The 21,128-nt window shown below is 47.2% G+C and overlaps 4 protein-coding genes across 4 annotated transcripts; 3 read left to right on the plus strand and 1 right to left on the minus strand.

Moving 5' to 3' along the window:
• Window positions 1-84: 84 nt before the first annotated feature.
• On the plus strand, window positions 85-2,977 carry VTN (vitronectin). Its single transcript, XM_080923490.1, has 8 exons — window positions 85-214; window positions 305-424; window positions 503-847; window positions 927-1,066; window positions 1,212-1,368; window positions 1,497-1,649; window positions 2,302-2,640; window positions 2,845-2,977. Exons 1-8 carry the CDS (start codon window positions 151-153, stop codon window positions 2,952-2,954), a joined length of 1,428 nt encoding a protein of 475 aa, XP_080779616.1. The 5' UTR covers window positions 85-150; the 3' UTR covers window positions 2,955-2,977.
• Window positions 2,978-4,351: 1,374 nt separating this feature from the next.
• On the plus strand, window positions 4,352-5,204 carry SEBOX (SEBOX homeobox; the record flags this gene model as incomplete). Its single annotated transcript, XM_080922417.1, has 3 exons — window positions 4,352-4,379; window positions 4,535-4,695; window positions 4,821-5,204. 3 exons carry the CDS (start codon window positions 4,352-4,354, stop codon window positions 5,202-5,204), a joined length of 573 nt encoding a protein of 190 aa, XP_080778543.1.
• A 2,456-nt stretch (window positions 5,205-7,660) lies between these two features.
• Window positions 7,661-12,201, minus strand: VMA12 (vacuolar ATPase assembly factor VMA12). The gene is made up of 6 exons (XM_080923151.1): window positions 11,974-12,201; window positions 10,556-10,629; window positions 9,917-10,006; window positions 9,061-9,103; window positions 8,755-8,867; window positions 7,661-8,338 (listed from the first exon to the last, which is right to left on the minus strand). Exons 1-6 carry the CDS (start codon window positions 12,182-12,184, stop codon window positions 8,243-8,245), a joined length of 627 nt encoding a protein of 208 aa, XP_080779277.1. The 5' UTR covers window positions 12,185-12,201; the 3' UTR covers window positions 7,661-8,242.
• A 130-nt stretch (window positions 12,202-12,331) lies between these two features.
• POLDIP2 (DNA polymerase delta interacting protein 2) lies at window positions 12,332-20,792 on the plus strand. Its single transcript, XM_080923771.1, has 11 exons — window positions 12,332-12,555; window positions 13,956-14,037; window positions 15,279-15,376; window positions 17,111-17,207; window positions 17,369-17,444; window positions 17,648-17,755; window positions 17,890-18,026; window positions 18,770-18,796; window positions 18,997-19,122; window positions 19,770-19,849; window positions 20,414-20,792. Exons 1-11 carry the CDS (start codon window positions 12,395-12,397, stop codon window positions 20,526-20,528), a joined length of 1,107 nt encoding a protein of 368 aa, XP_080779897.1. The 5' UTR covers window positions 12,332-12,394; the 3' UTR covers window positions 20,529-20,792.
• The last annotated feature ends 336 nt before the right edge of the window (window positions 20,793-21,128 follow it).

The raw sequence follows: 21,128 nt of genomic DNA on the forward strand, positions 1-21,128 counted from the left end.
GAATGGGGCCGGGCCAGAGGATGATCAAATAAAGGCAGAAACACTGAAAAATAGGAACTCTTCTTCAGGTTGATTCTTTTCCCAGGCAGGACAGTGAGAGTCCAGAAGCTCTGAGCACAGGTTGCCAAGGTCCTCTGTTAGAGGCCTGCCATGGCACCTCTGAGGCCCCTTTTCATACTAGCCCTGCTGGCCTGGGTTTCTCAGGCTGACCAAGGTGTGGGAGGGGATTGGTGGACATCTAGGGCAACTCAGGGTGGGCAGGTGCCCTAGACTGGGCTGTAAAATCTGATATTCCCTCCCATAGAGTCATGCAAGGGCCGTTGTACTCAGGGCTTCATGGCCAGCAAGAAGTGTCAATGCGATGAGCTTTGCACTTACTATCAGAGCTGCTGTACTGACTACATGGAGCAGTGCAAACCCCACGGTGAGTTCAGAGCCCTGGTGGGTGAGCCTGGGGTTCCCTCCACAACTGGACACTCACCACTTCCCATTCTGCCTACAGTGACTCGGGGGGATGTGTTTACTATGCCAGAAGATGAGTATTGGAACTATGACTACCCGGAGGAGACCAAGAACACCACCAACACCCGTGTGGAATCGGAGAACACCTCTCTACACTTCGACCTAAAGCCTCGAACTGAAGGGACTCAAAAGCCGACAGTTTTCCTAGATCCTGAGGAACAGCCAAGCATCCAAGGGCCTGAAGTGGAGCAACTGGAGGAGGTGACCCAATGCCCTGACACCACTGATCAGGGGATCTCTGAGTTTCCAGAGGAAGAACTGTGTAGTGGAAAGCCCTTTGATGCCTTCACAGACCTCAAGAATGGTTCCCTCTTTGCCTTCCGAGGTGACTCTGTGGACAGGTCTGATGGTGGTAGGGTCTGCCTTAGGATCAGCTGTTTCTCACACAGTTTCCCCTGTTCTAGGGCAGTATTGCTATGAGCTAGATGAAACGGCAGTGAGGCCTGGGTACCCCAAACTCATCCAAGATGTCTGGGGCATTGAGGGCCCCATTGATGCTGCTTTCACTCGAATTAATTGTCAGGGGAAGACCTACTTGTTCAAGGTACGGTAAAGGGTATCATGGAAGGTGCTGGGAGCTATGAAGACAAGGCAGTCAGGGACCCCAGAAATGGTGACAGTTAGTTTGGGATATAGGACTGCTCTGTCCCCAGCAGTATGCCCTCACCCTTTTCATCTCTGCCCTTCAGGGTAGTCGGTACTGGCGCTTTGAGGATGGTGTCCTGGAGCCTGGCTATCCCAGAAACATCTCTGAAGGCTTCAGTGGCATACCAGACAATGTTGATGCTGCTTTAGCCCTTCCTGCCCACCGTTACAGTGGCCGAGAGAGGGTCTACTTCTTCAAGGGTACTCAGGGTGGGAGGAGAAGGGGGAAGGTGGTACAGTCCTTGTTCTATCTATGATTCCTTTCTGCCTTGGAGCTCCCCAGCCTTAGTGAGATCCACCCTCCTAATATCAGCTGTTCTGCTCTGCAGGAAGGCAGTACTGGGAGTATGAATTCCAGAACCAACCCAGCCAGGAGGAATGTGAAGGAAGTTCTTTGTCAGCCGTGTTTGAACACTTTGCCTTGCTTCAGCGGGACAGCTGGGAGAACATTTTTGAGCTTCTCTTCTGGGGCAGATCCTCTGGTATGGAGGGAGGTTAAGTCTGGCTTCTTTTTCTGGAAAGTGGGTTTGGAGTAGGGCTGGGTTGTGATAGTGGGGGCCCCAGAGGGAGGGGCCTGGAACTGTGACACCATCGATCAAGAGCTGTTTGCTCTGGCTAGACTTTGCTTCTGTTTACTTTTGGGGGTGAGGCATGGCTCCATTTGGACCCCATACCTTGGACTTTGCCTAAAACAGCAGAAGGAGGGGCTGTGGCTAAGGGGCTTGGGAGGTGGCAAAGATATAAGGGATATAGTGGAAAGAGGACACAGGAAAAAAGCACTGGACAGGGAGTCTGAGGCCTGGGGCCTGGGTACTGAGTTGTGTGTCTTAGGCAAGGCACAGCAAATGAACTCTAAAGGTTCTACTGGAGCTAGGTGTGGCGGCACATGCTTTTAATCCCAGTACTCAGAGGCAGAGGCAAGTGGATCTCTGTGAGTTAAGAGGCCAGCCTGATCTTCTTAGTGAGTTCCAAGCCAGCCATCAGTAGGTGCTGAGAACCTGTTTCAAAGAAAAAATCAAATAGGTAGATAGGTAGGTTGGTAGGTAGGTAGGTAGGTAGGTAGACAGATATAATGCCTTGCTGGAGGAATCAAAGCCTGAATCCTCAAAGTGCATTACCCCTTCCCTATTACAGGTGGAGCCAAAGAACCCAGATTTATCAGCCGGGATTGGCATGGTGTGCCAGGAAAAGTGGATGCTGCTATGGCTGGCCGCATCTACATCACAGGCTCCACATTCCACTCTGCCCAGGCCAAAAAAAAGAAGTCTAGGCGTCGAAGCCGAAAACGCTACCGTTCACGCCGAGGGCGTGGCCACAGCCGCAGCTTGAACTCCCGTCGTTCATCACGCTCAGTTTGGTTCTCTTTGTTCTCCAGCGAAGAGAGTGGGCTAGGAACCTACAACTACGATTATATGAACTGGCATGTACCTGCCACCTGTGAGCCCATTCAGAGCATCTATTTCTTCTCTGGAGGTGGGAGCCCCTTCTATTCCTTTAGCCTGGTTTTGGGTAGGTCTCTCCTGCAGGTACTGGTCCCTGGGTGCTGAACACAGCCTGTAGATGGTGTCCCTATCTGCCTGCTTCACTTTCCCTTCTGAGAAAAAGCCATTTTCCTTCTTGGGACCAGTGGACAGGACCAGGCAGAATTTCACATATCCTCTTTCCATTCTCTTTCAGACAAGTACTACCGAGTTAACCTTAGAACCCGTCGAGTGGACTCTGTGAATCCTCCCTACCCACGCTCCATTGCTCAGTATTGGCTGGGCTGCCCAGCCTCTGAGAAGTAGGAATCAGAGCCCACACTGCTCAGCTTCAGGAGCCTTGTCCTCCAGCCTATTCCTCCCAGCCCAATAAAGTCTGTTGACCCGGAGCTTAAGACTACTGTCCTGAATAGGGTGGGCAGCCCTATCCCCTTGTGTTAGGGTTTACTGCTGTGAACAGACACCATGAACAAGGCAACTCTTATAAGGACAACATTTAATTGGGGCTGGCTTACAGGTTCAGAGGTTCAGTCCATTATCATCAAGGAGGGAGCATGGCAGCATCTAGGCATGGTGCAGGAACTGAGAGTTCTACCTTCATCTGAAGGCTGTTAGAAGACTGACTTCCAGGAAGCTAGGGTGAGAGTCTTAAGGCCCACGCACACAGCAACACACCTACTCCAACAAGGAGTATCTGCAAATAGTGCCACTCCCTGGACCAAGCATATTCAAACCTGACACCCCTGAAAAAGAGAGGGCAAATGGAGCTCTCGGGATTGAATGAAGGACAGAGAAGACCCTCACTGGGCTCAGGTGCTCTTCCTTCTGAGGCCCTGACATCTGTCAGTTTCCCAGGCGCCCACCCCAGGTGAGGCTTCCTTGACCATAAAATCAACCAGGACCTCAGAGGACACGAGGAACAGGAGGGTGGAATTCAGTTCAGTTTTGCTGTCTGTCATGCATGAATCTATGATACAGTTAACTCCTGAGCAACAGAGGGAAAGATTCCTACAACTCGAATCCTAATGGGGGCTTTTCTCCAAGGCCTGTCTTGGGCATAAGGCAGGGAGAGGGGAGGACAAGAACAGGAAGAACATATTCAACTCTTCCCTCATAGTAAGGCAGCTCAGAAGACCCTCATGGAAGGGGATGCTGTCAACCTTTCCTGACTCTAGGATGCTGGGTCGGCATCCCTGAGGGCAAGCTGGTGGAGCCATTTGTTCCCTAGCCCTGCTGACAGGAGGTGGTTCCAACAGCATCTTTATCCTATCCAATTACACTGCCTAGTCCTCAGAGAGTGAGGCAGGAATCCACCTTCTTCCCCCTGAAGGAAGCCAAGACCAGTGTGCCTGGAGACTTTAGGGCTCAGCTGAAGCCTGGGTTTCTGTGGTTTGAGGGAAGGATTTCAGAGCACAGGATTGAAAGCATAGAGCATAGACTGTTAGAGGCTGAGGTTTGAGAATAGAGGTGTGATCAGCTTCTTGATAAAGCTAGGGTGTGCATCGATTTGGTCAAACCCAGATCTCTATCAACCCCCATCCTGCTGTGTTTCCCCGTTCTCAACCTTTCTTGAATGAACACCAAGCCTCTTCCCTCTAGAGGTGGAGCCACCCACTCTGAACAGCTTAAAATCCTAAGGCCTGAGTCTGGTGTGGGAAATGGCCGTGGCATGGCTCTCTGGCTCCTCACCCTGTGTCAGCTCCATGGCCAGTCCTGTGGAGGCATCTCCAGGTGACCTGGTGGGGAAAGGGTGGGCAGGCCAAGGAGGTGGGACGGAGAAGGGTGAGGAGAGGAGGAAGTAGAGGTTGCAGAGGCTGACCAAGGCTTTGAGGCTGGGTAGAGGCTCTTACAGGGAGTCTTGGTTTGATTCCCATCCTGGCCCACAGGCTGTGCCAGCAGGTTGGGTCCCCATCGGAGGAAGAGGACATCTTTTAGTGTTGGGCAGCTGCTGGAGCTGGAACGGGTATTTGCAGCTAGGCCCTATCCTGACATCAGCACCCGTGAGCAACTGGCTCAGGTAACTCATCTACCTGAAGCCAAGATCCAGGTGAGTCCCAAGAGCCAACTTCTGGGCTCAACACAAAGCCTCTTCTCTCTGGAAATCCTGCCCTCAGTTTTCTGTCCCAGGAGGTGTGCTGGTGCCGAGATCTAGCCCTTCATCTTCCCTATCAGGTGTGGTTCCAGAACCGTTGTGCCAAGAGAATCAAGGACAGAAAGCCAGAATCCCTGACCACCAGGCTGGAGCTTCTCCCAAGTTCCTGTTCTCCTCTAGATACTCCCCAGCTATCTTGGGACCCTGGAACACCAAGCCATCCTCTACACACTACCAGTTCAGTTCAGCATACTTCAGAATGCCCACCACAGACCTCCTGCCTAGCCCCCATTTTGGGTTCAGGGCAGAGCTGGTCAGGGGCTAAAGCTGCAACCCCATGGGAGACAAGTGGGGGTTCAGGGGTTCACTCTTCTTTAGATCAAACTGTTCTTCTGACTTCACTAGGCAACCTGTCCAACCCTATCTATACCTCAGCCATTGTCACCAATGTAGAGCACTCCTAACTTAGGGGTAGAGCTTGTAAGACTTGGCTTTGGCCTTGTAGTCAATTGTCTCTCCTAGGGCTGAGCACATAAGAGAACCCCTGCCTCTTTTTGCACTGGGAGTGTTCTCAGTTTAGCTCAGAGACCCCCACCCACAGCCCCCACCAGCCTAGTTGAGGTCCTGTGCAGTGACTTGAGCCTGGGTCCTATAACTTGGCATCCTGGTCCTTTTGGGGGAATATGCCCATTGTCTCATCAGGAGGTAAGAGACCGTAGTTTTCACCTTTACTGACAGGATGGGTCTCCAACTCCTACTATTTTAGCTGAATGATCTTTTTCCTCTAAGGAGGCAGCCACCAGTTTAAGAGGGCCACGGGAAGGGTACTGGACTGCAGAGACCCACACTTTCATGGTTCAGGGCTCCACTGCCTGACTTCCTGCCACCTGGACAAATTAATCAGAACTGTGGATTTGAAGAGAGAGTGATATTAAAGTTACAGATATAGAAGTCTGGGTTTTAGGATGACTGAATTTCCCCAAAGATCAGATTGGCTGCTGATGTGGGCTTCGGGGGATAACCTGACAGAACTGGGGGTAGGGGCTGTTGATATAACTGTCATCTGTAATGCTGACTAATCTCCAAATAATACAAAACTTTTTACTTTAATCTGGATTGTTGTGTCACAAATTAATGGAGATGAGGTTTGCCTGCCTGGGAAGTTTATCTCCCATCACCAAATCCCTAAATAGGGCCAGGTGCCACAGACTCTGGGTTGGAATCATGTCCAGGCTTCTGCTGAGCTCAGAGCTCCCAGGCTCTGGGGACATAGCAGCTTGCTTGCACCCCAGGACATTCTAGTTGCCTCGGGAGTTCTTTTGCTTTGGAGAGAGAAGCATGGGGTCTGTGTGCAGCCTTGCTGCGGGCAAACCCTAGCTCTGCTCTGTAACTACAACCCTGGAAGTCTGTAATGGAAGATGGGAACATCTACTCCCTGTCTGGGGGAAAATATAAGTAAAGACCTTCATGTGATGACACATAGTTAAAAACCCACTTTTAAAAATGCTAGTTGCTGCTGCTTTATAGGGGAACTCCTGAGTAAGGCCCAGACATGCTGACCCTCTGACCACCTGCCACATGTCTCGTGGGTGTAGAATGATTTGAACATTCCTGTGCTGTGAACTGGTCAGCCAACTCTCAGCACTCTGTCTGTGTACAAGGAGAAGTCCCTTACACACACAAGGCACGAGTTAGGTCTCTTGCTTTCTCCGGATGTTAGCATAGCACCTGGCCTGCCTTCAACAGTCCTGATTATCAGAAACATTGTAAAATGCCACTTACACTTTTCTACACTGACACGTCTCTCTGAGTAAGATGAATCGGTAAATACAGTTGACAAACTGTCTGCTGATCTAGTTAATGAGAAGCTTGGCAAACAAACCAGAGACAGGGCTCAGTAGGTAAAAACATGGGCTGTACAAGCTGATGAGCAAAATCCAGAGTTGCATGTGATGGTGCATATCTATAATCCCTGCACTTCTACAAAGCAGAGATGGGAAAAGTACCCTGGAGCATACAGTGCAACAGCAGAACCCAGAGACCTGATTCAACAATGGACTCCTGAAGGTTGCCCTCTGATCTCCATCTGAAAACTCTGGCTCATGTGTTCCTGTGCTTATATTCACACCAAATGTAAAATATTTAAAAAACAGAGAAGACAGCATAAGAGCACTTCTAAGAAACAAAGTCTACACACCTAGACCTTAAACCATTAATAACTTAAGAGCTAAGAAGATAGCCTTGTGGCAATTTTTGGTAGTAAAAATCATTATGTTTAATCTTTACACACCAAAAACTTTGACTATTTCCATGTTACATTTTGTTTTACATATACTTTATGATCTTTGTAAATAGTAAGATTTCAATGCATATTATCAAACCTTTTAAAAAATCAAGTACTGTAAAAATATATTCATATATATTTACGCTAAAATGCTTTTAATAATCTGTATATGTATCTTTTTTTAAAAATAAAGTTGTAAAAAAAAAGAAACAAAGTCTACAGTTAGGAACAGAGGGGCTTGAGGGCTGAAGTGATGGCTCAGGGTCAAGAGCATTGACAACTCTTGCAGAGAACAGAGGTACAATTCCCAGCACCTACATGACAGCTTAATTCTAGTTCCTCTCCTCAGGCTCCTGTATGCATACGGTACACAAACATATAGTCGGACATACACAGGGAAGGAAGGAAAGGAGAGAGGTAGGTAGGCAGAAAGGCAGGCTGGCAGGACAAACAGACCTCTGGACAAGCCATAAGGCATATGCCTGAATCCTAGGACCCAGGAGGCAGAGGCAGAAGTCAGCCAGAGCTATATAGCAAGACCCTGTCACAAACAAAAGGGCAGATTATTGAGCAATTCACAGAATTATGCAAGTTTTTGTGCTTTGTGTTCTTACAGGACCAAAAATACAAATACACTGAACACAATAAATATTTATTGAATAAATAACATCTTTCAAGTGCCTTAAACAGATTCTCTAACTTATAAAGTTCTGAAAAGTGTAACATAACAAAGACAGCAGGATAACAGACAACTTTGGCTCCATTTACCAGGAGGGCCACAGCTGATCATCTGACTTCTCTCAGGCTGTTTGACCTCTGGAAAATGGCCTGACATTATTTCCTTTTCTACAAGAGTTAGCTGCCCGGCTTCTAGGCCCACCATCCTGTATTAACTGTTTTTTCTTCTATTGATGCCTGTCCTGTCTTCTGACTATTGGGCCAGTTCCAGGCAGTAGAGTCCATTTGGGGGAGAAAAGCCAGACTCAGTGGACCCCAGAATGGACCAGTAAAGGCAGATGGGCACTGGATTTAGAAGGTATTGAGATCAGTTCTTTTCGTTTTTAAGAAGAAACCCTGTCTGAATCTCATCTATCCCTCTCCAAGGAAATTTACAGCAGATAGGGCTCCCCAAAGAACCTGACCTGGTCCTCTAACTGGAGCTGAACACAAAGAGCATCATGGGCTGACTAAAGTCAGCGATAGGCAATGAAGCACCGGTCACAGCTCGCCCAGTTCTCCTTCCATTGCTCTCACCATGACGTACAGCTCTGCCAGACCCACCACCGAGGCAACGATCAATGCAGCCAGCACTCTCTGCAGGTGGAAGAGCTAGGGATAAGGGATGTGGGCCAGCACCCAAACTGAGATTTCCTACTCTAGTCCCTAAGCCACCAGTTCTCAACCCGTGGGTCATGACCCCTTTCATAGAGGTCACAAATCAGATATCTAGCATAGAGATTTACATTATGATTCATAATAGCAAAATGACAGCTAGGAAGCAGCAATAAAAATGATTTTATGGTTGGGGTCACCACAACATGAGAAACTATATTAATGGGTCACAGTAGCTCTTGGGATTGCTACCTTCCCCTAGGACTACTGTAAAGCTAAACATATCCCATTTATTGCATAAATATATCCAACTGGTTAACCTGTGCAGCTTCACACACATCCTCCCTTTCCCATTAACCCCAGCAAGGGGCACTTTGTCCTGCCCAGTGCCTACTCACCGAGGCCATTTCTGTGAAGATATACTGACTTCCTAGGTAAGTGCAGACAAAGGCAGCTGCCACTGTGACAATGAAGTTGAAGATGGTGATGACCAGAGCCTTCACTGACCTCACTTTGGAAACAATTCAGAGAAGAAACATTTAGGTCGGCATTCTCAGGGAGGAAAAATTACCTCCTCTATCTACTGTGTTCTCAGAGACCAAGTCTGAGTATCTTAGCCTTTATCCCATAATAGTGCGGTAGGAAGGACTGCCATGACCAATCCCAGGGAGAGGCTTGAGCAGCCTGAGTTTCTAGCACCTTACCTTGCTTTCCTAGGTCACTGAGAGTCCCCCCACAGTGTGCATCCTGAAAAAAGTAAACAAATAAACACAAACATAAAACAAAACAACAACAAAACAGATGATGTCAGAATGAGCAGTTCAGAAATCCCCTTTACCAGTCCAGCCTCAGCCCTTTATATTTGTCAACATAGCAACTCTGCCCTTCCGTGGGTTCTTTAGCCTGGGACCAATCTACTTTCCTGTGTTATAGCAGAAACATACCAAAGACGTCCTGTCAGGACAAAGAGGCTACAGGCACGTCTGTAATCCTAGTATTCGGGAGGCTGCCTGAGCCACAGAAACTCTTCCTGGAATAAAGGCAAAAGCTCCACAGCTCATATCCATTTATATGACATTTAAGAATCAGTCACCAGGGCTGGAAAGATGACTCAGAGGTTAAGAGCACTGGATGCTCTTCCAGAGGTCCTGAGTTCAATTCCCAACAACCACATGGTGGCCCATAACCATCTATAATGAGATCTGGTGCCCTCTTCTGGCATGCAGGTATACATGCAGGCAGAATACTGCACATATAATAGATAAACAAATAAACCTTAAAAAAAAAAAAAAAGTCACCATTTAAACCCAGAATCTCAGTGAACACACTGAAGACTCTTCTTGGTCTACATAGAACACAGGTCTTACAGTTCTAGAACAGTATATGAACCAAGTTCAAATTCCATGTTTTTCTTTTCTTTTTTGAGACAGGGTCTCGCTATACAGTTCTGGTTGATCTCAAACTCAGAGGTCCATTTGTCCCTGCAGCTGGAGTACAGGGGTTAAAGGTGTGACACCATACTCTGTATTCTAATACACATACCGAGCACGAGGCCCTTACCTGACAAGTGACGTTGCGAGTGATCCTCTTATACTCCTCGTTGGCTAGCTGTATCTTAATCTTCTCTAGCCGGGCAACGAGCTCTGGATTCTAAAGCAAAAATAACCACATAAGAATATTCTACGTATTTCTTGTTACAGAGTATATCATAATCATTGGTTCTGAGGTACACTGGAGCACCCCCATACCTGTTATACTTCCACTGCTTTGGAAAATGGTTTCCCCAAGTTGTCAGAGAAGGCTTCTTTCTCTCATCTTAGACTCCCTCCCAACAGGTTTTTTTTTTTTTTTTTTTTTTTGTTGTTGTTGCTTTTTAAATCCTTTGTACATGCACACAAACCCAAGCAGCAGTGCATGTGTGGAGATAAGAGATAACCTTTAGGAGTTAGCTCTTTCTGTCCACCATGTGGGTCTTTCGGATTGAACCCAGGCTGCCTGCCTTGCTTGGTCGCAAGTACCCCCAACTCACTGAGGTATCTCACTGGCCTCCAAATTTTATTTATTGGTACTAGGACCTTGTCAAGTACTTTTCCACTGAACCACATCCCGGCTATTCCAGAATTAAAATATAAGATTTCAAGCCTAAAAGCTGATTAATAAAACTCATACCCAACTCTCACAAATCTATCTGTTACATACCCGGGGAGGCTTCACAATCTCTGGAAAGTAGATTTCACTGCCTTCCAGGAGTTCATAAAGGTATAGCCTAGAATCTGGAAAGAAAAAGGTTCCAAATAATGACCCATGTGGCTGAGGCTGGAAAGCTAAGATGATAGAAGGGGGTAGCCCTAATTTTTACCCAAATAAAACATGGCTATCCCTATTAACTCATATATATGTTGTTGAGACAAGGTTCATCACGTAGACCAGGCTGGCTCAGAACTTGTTATGTAAACCAGTCTAACCTTAAGCTTATAAAGATACACCTACCTGGGTTAAGAGCACCTACTGTTCTACCAGAGGTCCTGAGTTCAATTCTCAGCAACCACATGGTGGCTCACAACCATCTGTAATGGGATTTGAAGACAGCTACAGTGTACTCACATACATAAAAAGACACACCTGTTTGTCTCTTGAATTCTCATGTACCACATCTAGACCAAACTCACACTTACTGTCTCAGCCCCTCAGATGCTAAGATTTCAGGCGTGTCCCATGCCTAGCCTTGTGATCACTTTCTTTCTCTACTTGTGTGTATTCATTTTTTTATTTTACTCAAGATAATTTTCAACTAATAAAAATCTAGGACAATTCCATTGAAATATTTCTTAGTACCACACAGTTGTCTTTAACTGTCAGTTTTCAATTACCCTACAAATGGTAGGTTATTTCTGTGAAAATAATAGATGTGTCTTAGACAGGATCGAGTTGTAATGCTAAATACTCAGAGGACACCATATTAGAGGATCTTTTTCTAAGGTTTTCTTAACTCTGAATAGTTGGATCATCTTTGCACTTCTGGCTGGGATATGTTAATTCTGGCAAAACATGTTACATGCCAGTTTACCCTATTCCCTACCTCACAGATAAAATAGGTTCAAAAAGAAGAAATGACTTCTTTAAAACGACTAGAACTAGATGCAACTCTCAGTTCAGATCTTTCAATATTTTTGGTTTTTTTTTTTTTTTTTTTTTTGCTACCGTTTCCCTACCCTCACCCCTAAACTGGGGCTTGTATTCCCTACTTTTACCTCTGAGATGGAAGGAAAAATCACCTTTCCCAAACAGGATAAGCTCATATTGATATATGGCCCCCAAATGGAGAAACTCAACTTGGCAGACAGTACTGGGCTAGAATCTCGAGTTTCTAAAAAGTCACATGGACTTAGGTGGACCTAAAAGAGGACTCAATGAAATCTGGAAAATACGTTTTGTCACACAGGAAGAATTTTAACGGAAGATGGAAGTAGTAAACCTGGGGTTAATGAGAAGGCTTTCGGACTGGATAAATGAAAAATCGGGTGAGCACTCGAAAATGACAGAAAAAAAACAACAAACGACTCAGAAGGGATTAGATCTGAAAATAAGGCGGCGACTCTTAATTGGGGACTGCTCACTTCTTTCTCTCAGGTGCTGATGTAGTTCTCTGATCAGATGGAAGGAAACCAGGCGCCGGGGGCCCGTGGCGTTACCACTGCCCGCGAGTTTCTTCCCCAGGGCAGCCTCGAGCTGGGCACGCAGCTTCCGGGGCAGCTGCTCCCGTTCCAGTTCTCCGCCAGGATCCAAAGCGCGAATCAGTCGCTCGCCTGCAAGCAAGGAAGACGCCATTTCTGGCTCACGCTCTGATCAGGTGATCCCAAACTCGGACTTCCGCTCACCAGAGCCGGATGTAGCTGGAAGAGCCCACGCGGCCGCGGGGGGCGGGCCCGACGGCGAGGGGAGGGGCTTAGGCGCGGGGCAGTGTGGGGCGGGGGCGGGACGGTGCCCCGCCGCGGGTCGGGCCCTGTGTCAGCAGCCGAGCGGGCGCTCGGGCGGGACATGGCTGGCTGTGTGGCCCGACGGGCCCTAGCAGTGGGCAGCCGCTGGTGGTCTCGGTCGCTAGCCACGACCCGAGGGTCGAGGCCACTGTGTGCGGTCGGTGGAGCAGGGGCCCTTCCGCCGGTGGCCACAGCGACGGCACGAAGGCATCTGTCGTCCCGGTGAGGGACGGAGAGAGGGGGCCAGGGAGCCGGGCCCAGAATCTAGGGAGCATTTCCTACCTAGCCATTAAGGAAGCCAGGAGGCCTGACTCTCTCTGGGCAACCGGAGTGCCACCTGAGAAAGGGTCCCGAGCAGGGAGCCGACATGCGCTGCTTGGGACATGTGCCAAGAGCAAGAAGGAAGCACTGCCCAGGGCCCTGGCAGTGCAGGGCAGCTCCAAGGGAGAACAAGTAAACGCTTCTTAAGCGAATCCTGCCTTCCTGGCTGGGGTCCCCAGCACCTGTAGTGGGCTGCCATTTGATAGAGCTACAGGGATCCCCGGGCCCTTTTTGGTTAATGACTCTCAGAAAGATGCTATTATCGGGGAAACAAGTCGATTTAAGTGTCTACCTTTGTGGGTCCTGCTTCCATGTGACCTTGGGGAGACTGATTTTGCCTATGTGACTTGGGAAATAGGGTTCAAGGAATGGGGGGGTAGTGTAAACAAAGCCTTGTAGGGACCAGACAGGATTGAAAAGTTGGGTATGAAGTTAACATTTCCAAAATAAAATCACAGTGCTTTGACGGGTCCGTAGCAAGATTAATCCTAACTGACCTCACAGTGGTTGAGGGAGGTATTTGCTAATTAAGACAAGTAAATGTGAAAAGACACTGTGTGGAGAGACTGCAGTACTAGGTGTACTACTTACTATGAGGTACCTTTGGGAATCTAGAGATGCTAGGTCCTGAGGTCAGGGTAAAGACTGTTTACAGCACAGATGAATGTGTAGAATTAGGAGAATCATGCTGAATAACCAGGTTGGCCCAGAACTTGTTATTTTCCAGCCTTAGCCTTAAGAGCCCTGGGATTATAGATGTGTGGAACCGTGTCTGGCTCAGAACAGTTTTTCATAGCGAACGCTAGGCTTAGTGAGTTCACTGTCAAGGAGCAGTGGCTAAGAGTAGGAAGAGAACTGCTTGCCTCTGAACAGATGCTTTTGAGAACCTCTTACACACTAGGCATTTCTCTCAGGGAACAGTCTTTCATGGACTCAAGGCATGCACACCAGTAGCTGAAATGCAAAGTTGGAGGGATGGTTAACATGCTGTAGGAGACCAGGAGGGCTGGTGAAGGTGTGTATTGCAGTGGGATATGCAAGCATGACCTTGGGAATGCGAAGTTAAGATAGGAGGAATTAAGTTTGGAGTAGTTACACAAAACACTGGGAGACTGGGAGAGCCTTCACCAAGTAGATGCCTATGGCTGGATCTTAAAGGCGGAAAAGCAGCATCCTGGTCCTTGGCTGTCATTGCCCTGGCCCTGCAGTATGCTAGGGGGCTTAGTGCATTTGTTTTTTCCTGACAGAGCACTGCTATCTTCTCAGGGTTTCACTTGCATATTGTTTTCCTTCCTGATCAGAAACCGTGCAGAAGGCAAAGTGCTGGAGACAGTTGGTGTGTTTGAGGTGCCAAAACAAAATGGAAAATATGAGACTGGGCAGGTAGGTATGGTCATGGACTGTTCTGTTCCTGAACAGAGCTTGATTTGGTCAGAATACTGAATCTCAGCAGTATTTGTGTCTTTTCATTCCACACCCTCTTGCCCACCAGTTCATAGACAGATGCTGCATTGCTGAGCTATATATCCCCATGTTTCTGTCAATTTTCATTTTGATGGTAGACCAAGATAAGAAATTTGGGGCCTGTTTTGAGACAGGGGCTTCTGTGTAGCTCAGTTTAGCCTTGAACTCATTTTAAAAATATATTTATTTTTATTTATATGAGTACACTGTCTTTAGACACACACCAGAAGTTCATGGCATCCTGTTACAGATGGTTGTGAGCCACCATGTGGCTGCTGGGGAATTGAACTCAGGACCTCTGGAAGAGCAGTTAGTGCTTTTAACTGCTGAGCCATCTCTCTAGCCCCCTTGAACTCATTCTGTAACCCATGGTGACCTTGAATTTGCAGTCTTATTACTTATGGAATACTGGGGTTATAGGTATATGCAACCATGTTCAGCTCAGAATCACCAGTTTTAAAATAATTTTTTTTACATTGATTTATTTAGAATGGGTTGTGTGTGCATGTGTGCCCAGGCACAGAGCTCAAAGGACAACTTGTGGTAGTGTGTATGCTTATACTAGAACCACACACTTTTAACAGATGAGATTTCTGGAGATAGGTGTATAATAGCATTGAGTTCCAGCACTTCAGAAGCAGACTCAGAGGATCACTTCAATTCTGAGGTATAATGAAGTGACACTCTTAAAACACAGCGAGAGGCAGGAGATATAGCTTCCCTGGTAAAGGCACTTGCTGAGGGAGCCTAGAAGTACAGGGGGAGGACAGAACTGATTCCATAGTTACACAGCCCCAGGAAATCCAATGCCTCTGACTTCCTTGGGTCCCTGCACCCACATACATGGTACCCACATATAGATACTACATACATATAACTAACTAAAAGTAAAACAAATTCTTAAGCAGACAAAGAAATATAATCAGTGGTTCTACACAGGTCAAAGGAAGTTCCCTGGAGGCCATAGGTGACCTGAAGAGTGAGTGGGGTCAGCTCAGTGATGAGGCACGAGAATGCTAATGTCTGGGTTACATTTAGGGTTTGGTGGCACAGCTGGGAGGACTGCTGCAGCTGCCTCCATTCATACTGCTTCATGGTCAGGGCCCAACTGCATGGGTTTGCTAGACAGCAGTCTCACTGAGGTCTCTCTCTCCTCCTAGCTATTCCTCCATAGTGTTTTTGGTTACCGAGGGGTCGTCCTGTTTCCCTGGCAGGCCAGACTTTATGACCGGGATGTGGCTTCTGCAGCTCCAGAAAAGTAAGTTTCCCTGTCTTGTCTCATGGTATCCTCAGGTGATCTGACTTGTGGCAGACACATGCACTTGAGGTAAAAACAGCATCCCCTTGGGCTTTAGGGGATACTGTTTTTACCTAGGCCAGGTGTGATACTGTACACTTTTAATCCCAGCACTTGGGAGGCGGAGTTGAAGGATCTCTGAGTTCAAGGCCAGCCTGGTCTACAGAGTGAGTTCCAAGACAGCAAAAAAGCCAGGGTTTTGTAAAGAGACCCTGTTTGAAAAACAAAAACAAAAAAACAAACAAACAAACAAACAAACAAAAAAAAAAACCCCAAAACAAACAGAAAAAAAAAAAAAAACCCAATCAACTAAAATAAAAGACATAACCCCAGAGTGTTTCTCTGGCACTTGTCCCCATGGAGAAAAAAGTGCTTAATTCTAAGTATATGGGGTCTCTTTGGGCTTCCCCAGAATCTGTCCTTCCTTTTTATAGACTCCTACTGCTGTCCTTTTTTATAATCTGAACCCTAGGGGATGTTTTAGGGAATGTTTTTTAGTTTATTTTCTTTCTTTCTTTCTTTTTAACTTTTTTCTTTTATTTTAAAAAAGATTTGTTTTTATTTTGTGTTTTTGGATGTTTTGCCTGGGTGTGTCTGTGCACAGTGCTCAGGAGGCCAGAAGAGGGCGTTGGATTTTTTTGAGCCTGGAGTTACAGATGGATGGTTGTGAGCCGTCATGAATGTGGGAACCAAACTTGGGTCCTCCATTAGAGCAGTCAGTGCCCTTTAAACACAGCCATTTTCTACCCCTTCTTTAGGATTACTGCTGGTTGTACTCTTTGATTTATTTAAATACTTACTACATAGCCCTGGTTGTCCTAAACACATACAGATCTTTGTGCCTCTGCTTCTGTCAAACCAGTGCTGGGGAGGGCATGAGTTCATACCAGGCTATTCCTGGTTCATCCCTTTCGAAGAATTTTATTTTTATATAATGCATGTGAGTGTTCTGCCTGCATGAAGGCCTGTGCCATTCACGCAGTGCTTCTGGAGGCCAGAAGAGGCTGTAGATTCCTCAGAACTTGAGTTAGAGACAGTGGGAACTTGTTGTGGGTGCTGGAAACTAAACTTGGGTGTTTCTAGAAGAGCAGCTGGTACTCTTAACCATTAGGCCCTCTTTCTAGCCCTGCTTCTTGGTTTCTTGATGTCCAGTAGATTATCTTTCTGTTAATCTCACATAATCACTAGAGTACATTAAAAGAAAAAAGTTAGAGCTGGAGAGATGGCTCGAGGGTTAAGAGCATTGACTGCTCTTCCAAAGGTCCTGAGTTCAATTCCCAGCAACCACATGGTGGCTCATAACCATCTGTAATGGGATCCAGTGTCCTCTTCTGGTGTGTCTAAGACAGTAACAGTATATTCACATACTTAAAATAAATAAATAAATCTTTAAAAAAAAAAAAAAAAAGGAAGTTTCAAAAGTAATCATAGTCAACCCTGAGGTGAAAGAAGTAAAAGGTCCTCATGGCCTTGAGGCTCAGGTAACAAGTAGACGTATTGTCCTGACCCTCTTCAAGGAGGTACCCAGAATGGTAACTTCATGGGCTCTAGATGGGAGAGGCTGGCTGGAGCCAACCTAATTCAAAGCCCCTTCAGATCACGAACCAGCCCATTTAGGAAAGAAGATGGCAATTAGCTGAGCCAGGCATACCATGTACTTCTCTGGGGTGATCTGGGCTGCTTCTCATCCCACAGAGCAGAGAACCCTGCTGGTCATGGCTCTAAGGAGGTGAAAGGCAAAACTCACACTTACTATCAAGTGCTGATTGATGCCCGTGACTGCCCACATATAGTAAGTAAGCAAAGTGCCTGGGCCTGGGGTTCTCTCCATGGGAAAGATTTTTACTCATTTAGGAACAAAGAGGGGTCAGAGAGAGCTTAGGTCAGCTCTGGGCCTTAAGGCCTCAGGACTGGGTGGTAGCCAAGGAACCTTTGAATCACCTTTTGCTTTAGTCTCAGAGATCTCAGACAGAAGCTGTGACCTTCTTGGCTAACCATGATGACAGCCGGGCCCTCTATGCCATCCCAGGTGAGGAGTTAGCATCCAAATGGTACCTGAGGAGCAGGGGTCTGGTGTCCAAGGGAGAGGAATCTGATGTCATCTGCTGGGAGGGATCATGACTGAGAACTGTGGTGCCAGGGTCACCTACCTTGGGCAAGGCCAGAAGGCATTTTCTCTCAGCCTCATTCCTGTGCTCTGTGAGTCTTACCAGCTCTGCCTCTCTGTGCCAGGCTTGGACTATGTCAGCCATGAAGACATCCTCCCCTACACTTCCACGGATCAGGTTCCCATCCAACATGAACTCTTTGAAAGATTTCTTCTCTATGACCAGACTAAAGGTAGTCTCAGGAAAGGGGAAGCCCCTTTCTTCAAGCAGAGTATCAGAAATAACTGGGAGTTTCTGGGAGGGAAAGCTAGAGAGTGGGAGGTATGCCCAGGACTTTGGTCTGGACTAATCTGTTGTCTCTTCTAGCACCTCCTTTTGTGGCTCGAGAAACGCTACGGGCCTGGCAAGAGAAGAATCACCCGTGGCTAGAGCTCTCTGATGTGCACCGGGAAACGACCGAGAACATCCGTGTCACAGTCATCCCTTTCTACATGGGCATGAGGGTGTGTGCTAGCCTGGGCTTCTTCCTGCAGGATTAGCCCCAGATTCAGTGTGGTATCCCCATGTGACTAAACTGTTGGGGGTGGGAGTGTATCTAAATTTAAACCCTCCCCCAGGGTTCTGCTTTTAAGTGCTTATGTGCATGTGTGGGGTAAGGTTGAGGTAGCCTCTTGATAATGGCCATCACCATGACTTAGAGCAGGAAATCCATAGACCAGGAAGTAGTTAGTCCTTCATGCCAGTTCCATCTCCCCTCTAATAGAATCTTTCTTGTGAGAAATATATACATACTTGCCCAAATCAGTGTGGATCGTCCACACTTTGTATTTAGTAGCCAAATATTTACTGATCTGTGCCTTGCCTCACTCTAAGCTAGGCATGCAGATAAAAGTATAAATGGAAGACTTCCGGCCTATTAGTACTCAGACACGGGGGATGTCAGCATCTGTCAGATGACAGTAAGAGGGCTGTAAGGAGGACAGGTCAGGGCTGGCAGGGACACTGCTGAGAAAAGAGCCCTGTAGTGGATTTCTGCTAGCATCCAGCTCTTGATTTTGACAGGATTATAGCAGGGGCAGAACAGGAAGAATGTGGGGAGGCTCTAGGCCATAGTTCTATCACAGTCGTCATTGCCTCCAGACAGTCACAGCTTGATCAGCCTCTGCCACCTTCCAGGAATACTTCACTTGAGATATGTTGATTGGAACAGACTTAAGTCTCATCCTCAAACCTTTTCCCCTTCCAGGAAGCCCAGAATTCCCACGTCTATTGGGTGAGTGTCTCCCTTGGCTGGAGCTCAGGAATAGTCTGGGGGTGGTGTGGAGACATAGTACCTGCCTCTTGGGCAGGGTGGATATAGTTATCCACACTGTTAAGATGTAGATGTTAGCCTTTGTTGCTTTTTACTTTGGAATTGTGGATGAGGTGGCCCAAGGATCATTCTTCCTCAAACACAAACTCTTCCCCTCACAGTGGCGCTACTGTATACGCTTGGAGAACTTGGACAGTGATGTGGTTCAGCTCCGGGAAAGGCACTGGCGGATATTCAGTCTCTCAGGGACCTTGGAAACAGTTCGAGGACGAGGGGTGGTGGGCAGGGTGAGTATTGTTGGGCCATGATGGCCTAGTTGCTGTTCCCGTTAGCAGGCCTGGGAACTTTGGTTATGTTTTATTCTTTTCTGGTATGGACAGTGTGTGTTCCTGTGTGTGGTTGTGTGGTTTGAAATCTTGTAACAGGCAGATTGTTTGTAACCTGTTTCACAGATGAAGAGCGAGATGGAGAAGCTAATTAATAAGGGACTGACTGGGGATGTAACTCAACTGGTAGCGTACCTACCTTGCATCATGAATTTGACCTCAGCACTGCATTAACTGAGCATGGGTTTTGTGCCTATAATCTTAGCACTTTGGAAGTTTAGGGTCATTCCTTGACTACCTGGGATATAGGAATCTCTGTCTTGAAACACATAGCTCTGGAAACCTGGTTTGAGTGGATGTTGGGAGAGATGCTTTCAAAGAAAGTCTGCTTAGCACCCATCCCTTGGTCGCCTCATTTCCTTTTCCTAGAGACAGACTAAAAGCCTCAGGTCCTTGGCCATGATGTGGGAGGAAGTCCTGAAAGATGGTCATTGTAGATGTGTCTGCTGTCATGGTTGTTTGGGTGAAAGGAGGCATCTGGTCAACATCCCAGGGTACAGAGAATGTTTCTGGGACTTGGCTTGATCCATTTTGCCTGAATTCTCTAGGAACCAGTGTTATCCAAGGAGCAGCCTGCATTCCAGTATAGCAGCCATGTCTCTCTGCAAGCTTCCAGTGGGCACATGTGGTGAGTGAGTGTATCTGGAGTATATGTTGCTCAACTCCACAGAAACTGCCAGTTAGAAAAGTGAGCTGGAGCTGGTATGGTAGTTGTGCACCTATAATCCCAGCACTGGGGAGACTGAGGTGGGTTTATGAGTTCTAGACCAACCTGAACTACATAGTGAGACTATTTTGGTTCATGCAACAAAATAACAACAAAAAACAAACCTGAGCAAGCTGAATTTGTGGTCAGTTCAGCAAAGGTCCTGGGGTGAGCACAGATGGGTGCTAGTCACTGTTGTGTGGTACTGTGGTTTTTATGACTCTTAGTTCCTTATAATCTGTGGCTTGAGACTTAGGTCTCAAGACTTGAGACCGAATTGGTATAGTTGGGTACAGAGCCACATATGTAGTACATATCCAAGAATCTGAAAAGTTGTGCTTTTTGTGTTCTTGGATCTCTGCTTAGATTATAATCCGAGCCTTCCTCATCCAGCTCTGGTTGGATCCGAGGACATGGGGCCACACAGTCCAAGAGGCCTTTCAGTTAAGACCTTACTCCCTCTAAACCAGCTTCTCTAATCCTTAGGGGCACATTTCGTTTCGAGAGACCCGATGGCTCCCACTTCGATGTCCGGATCCCACCCTTCTCCTTGGAAAGCAATAAAGATGAGAAGACACCACCCTCAGGCCTTCACTGGTAGGCCAGTTGAGGCCCAGGTTGGCCCCTAAGAACAACAGCTCTCAACCCATAATTGCTGCAGAACTCTAAACCTCTCCCTACTGTGGAATTCTTTTTTTGGAGATTGTAACTTTTCTTGGAAGACCCATATAAGACTGCTCCAAGGTTGGCCCCTGCCCAGGCTCTGCCTACACCATGTTCCAGCAAAGCTATCAGGGAACTGTGTTCAGTTGTCACATGTTTTCTGGAATGTGAGATGTGGTCAATAAACCAGTGCTCACTTGGCCACCATGGCCATTTTTGTCTCCAGGGTCTCAGACCCCCTTGCTGGCCCTATAGGAACTGTTAGTTGCTTTCCATGCAAAATTTCTTCTAGGGAGCTGCTGGCTTTGCTAGGGTATGTCCTCAGAGGCTAGACATCTCCTGGGGGTGGAGGTTAGCGGTGGGCAGTGCTGGACTAAGTTCTTGGTCTCTTTACCCTCAGCCCAGTATAGAGGAGGCCAGCATTTAGAGTTGGACTGATTATAAACACAGATTACCCAGCAGCACCCCTAGCTTCACTAGGCCTGGAGAAGAGTGAGGCAAAACCAGTCAGGTTTCCTGGAGCTGTGGGCTTCTGAGC

The sequence above is a fragment of the Micromys minutus genome (assembly GCF_963924665.1).
Source record: "Micromys minutus genome assembly, chromosome: 10".
NCBI classification, from domain to species: Eukaryota; Metazoa; Chordata; class Mammalia; order Rodentia; family Muridae; genus Micromys; species Micromys minutus.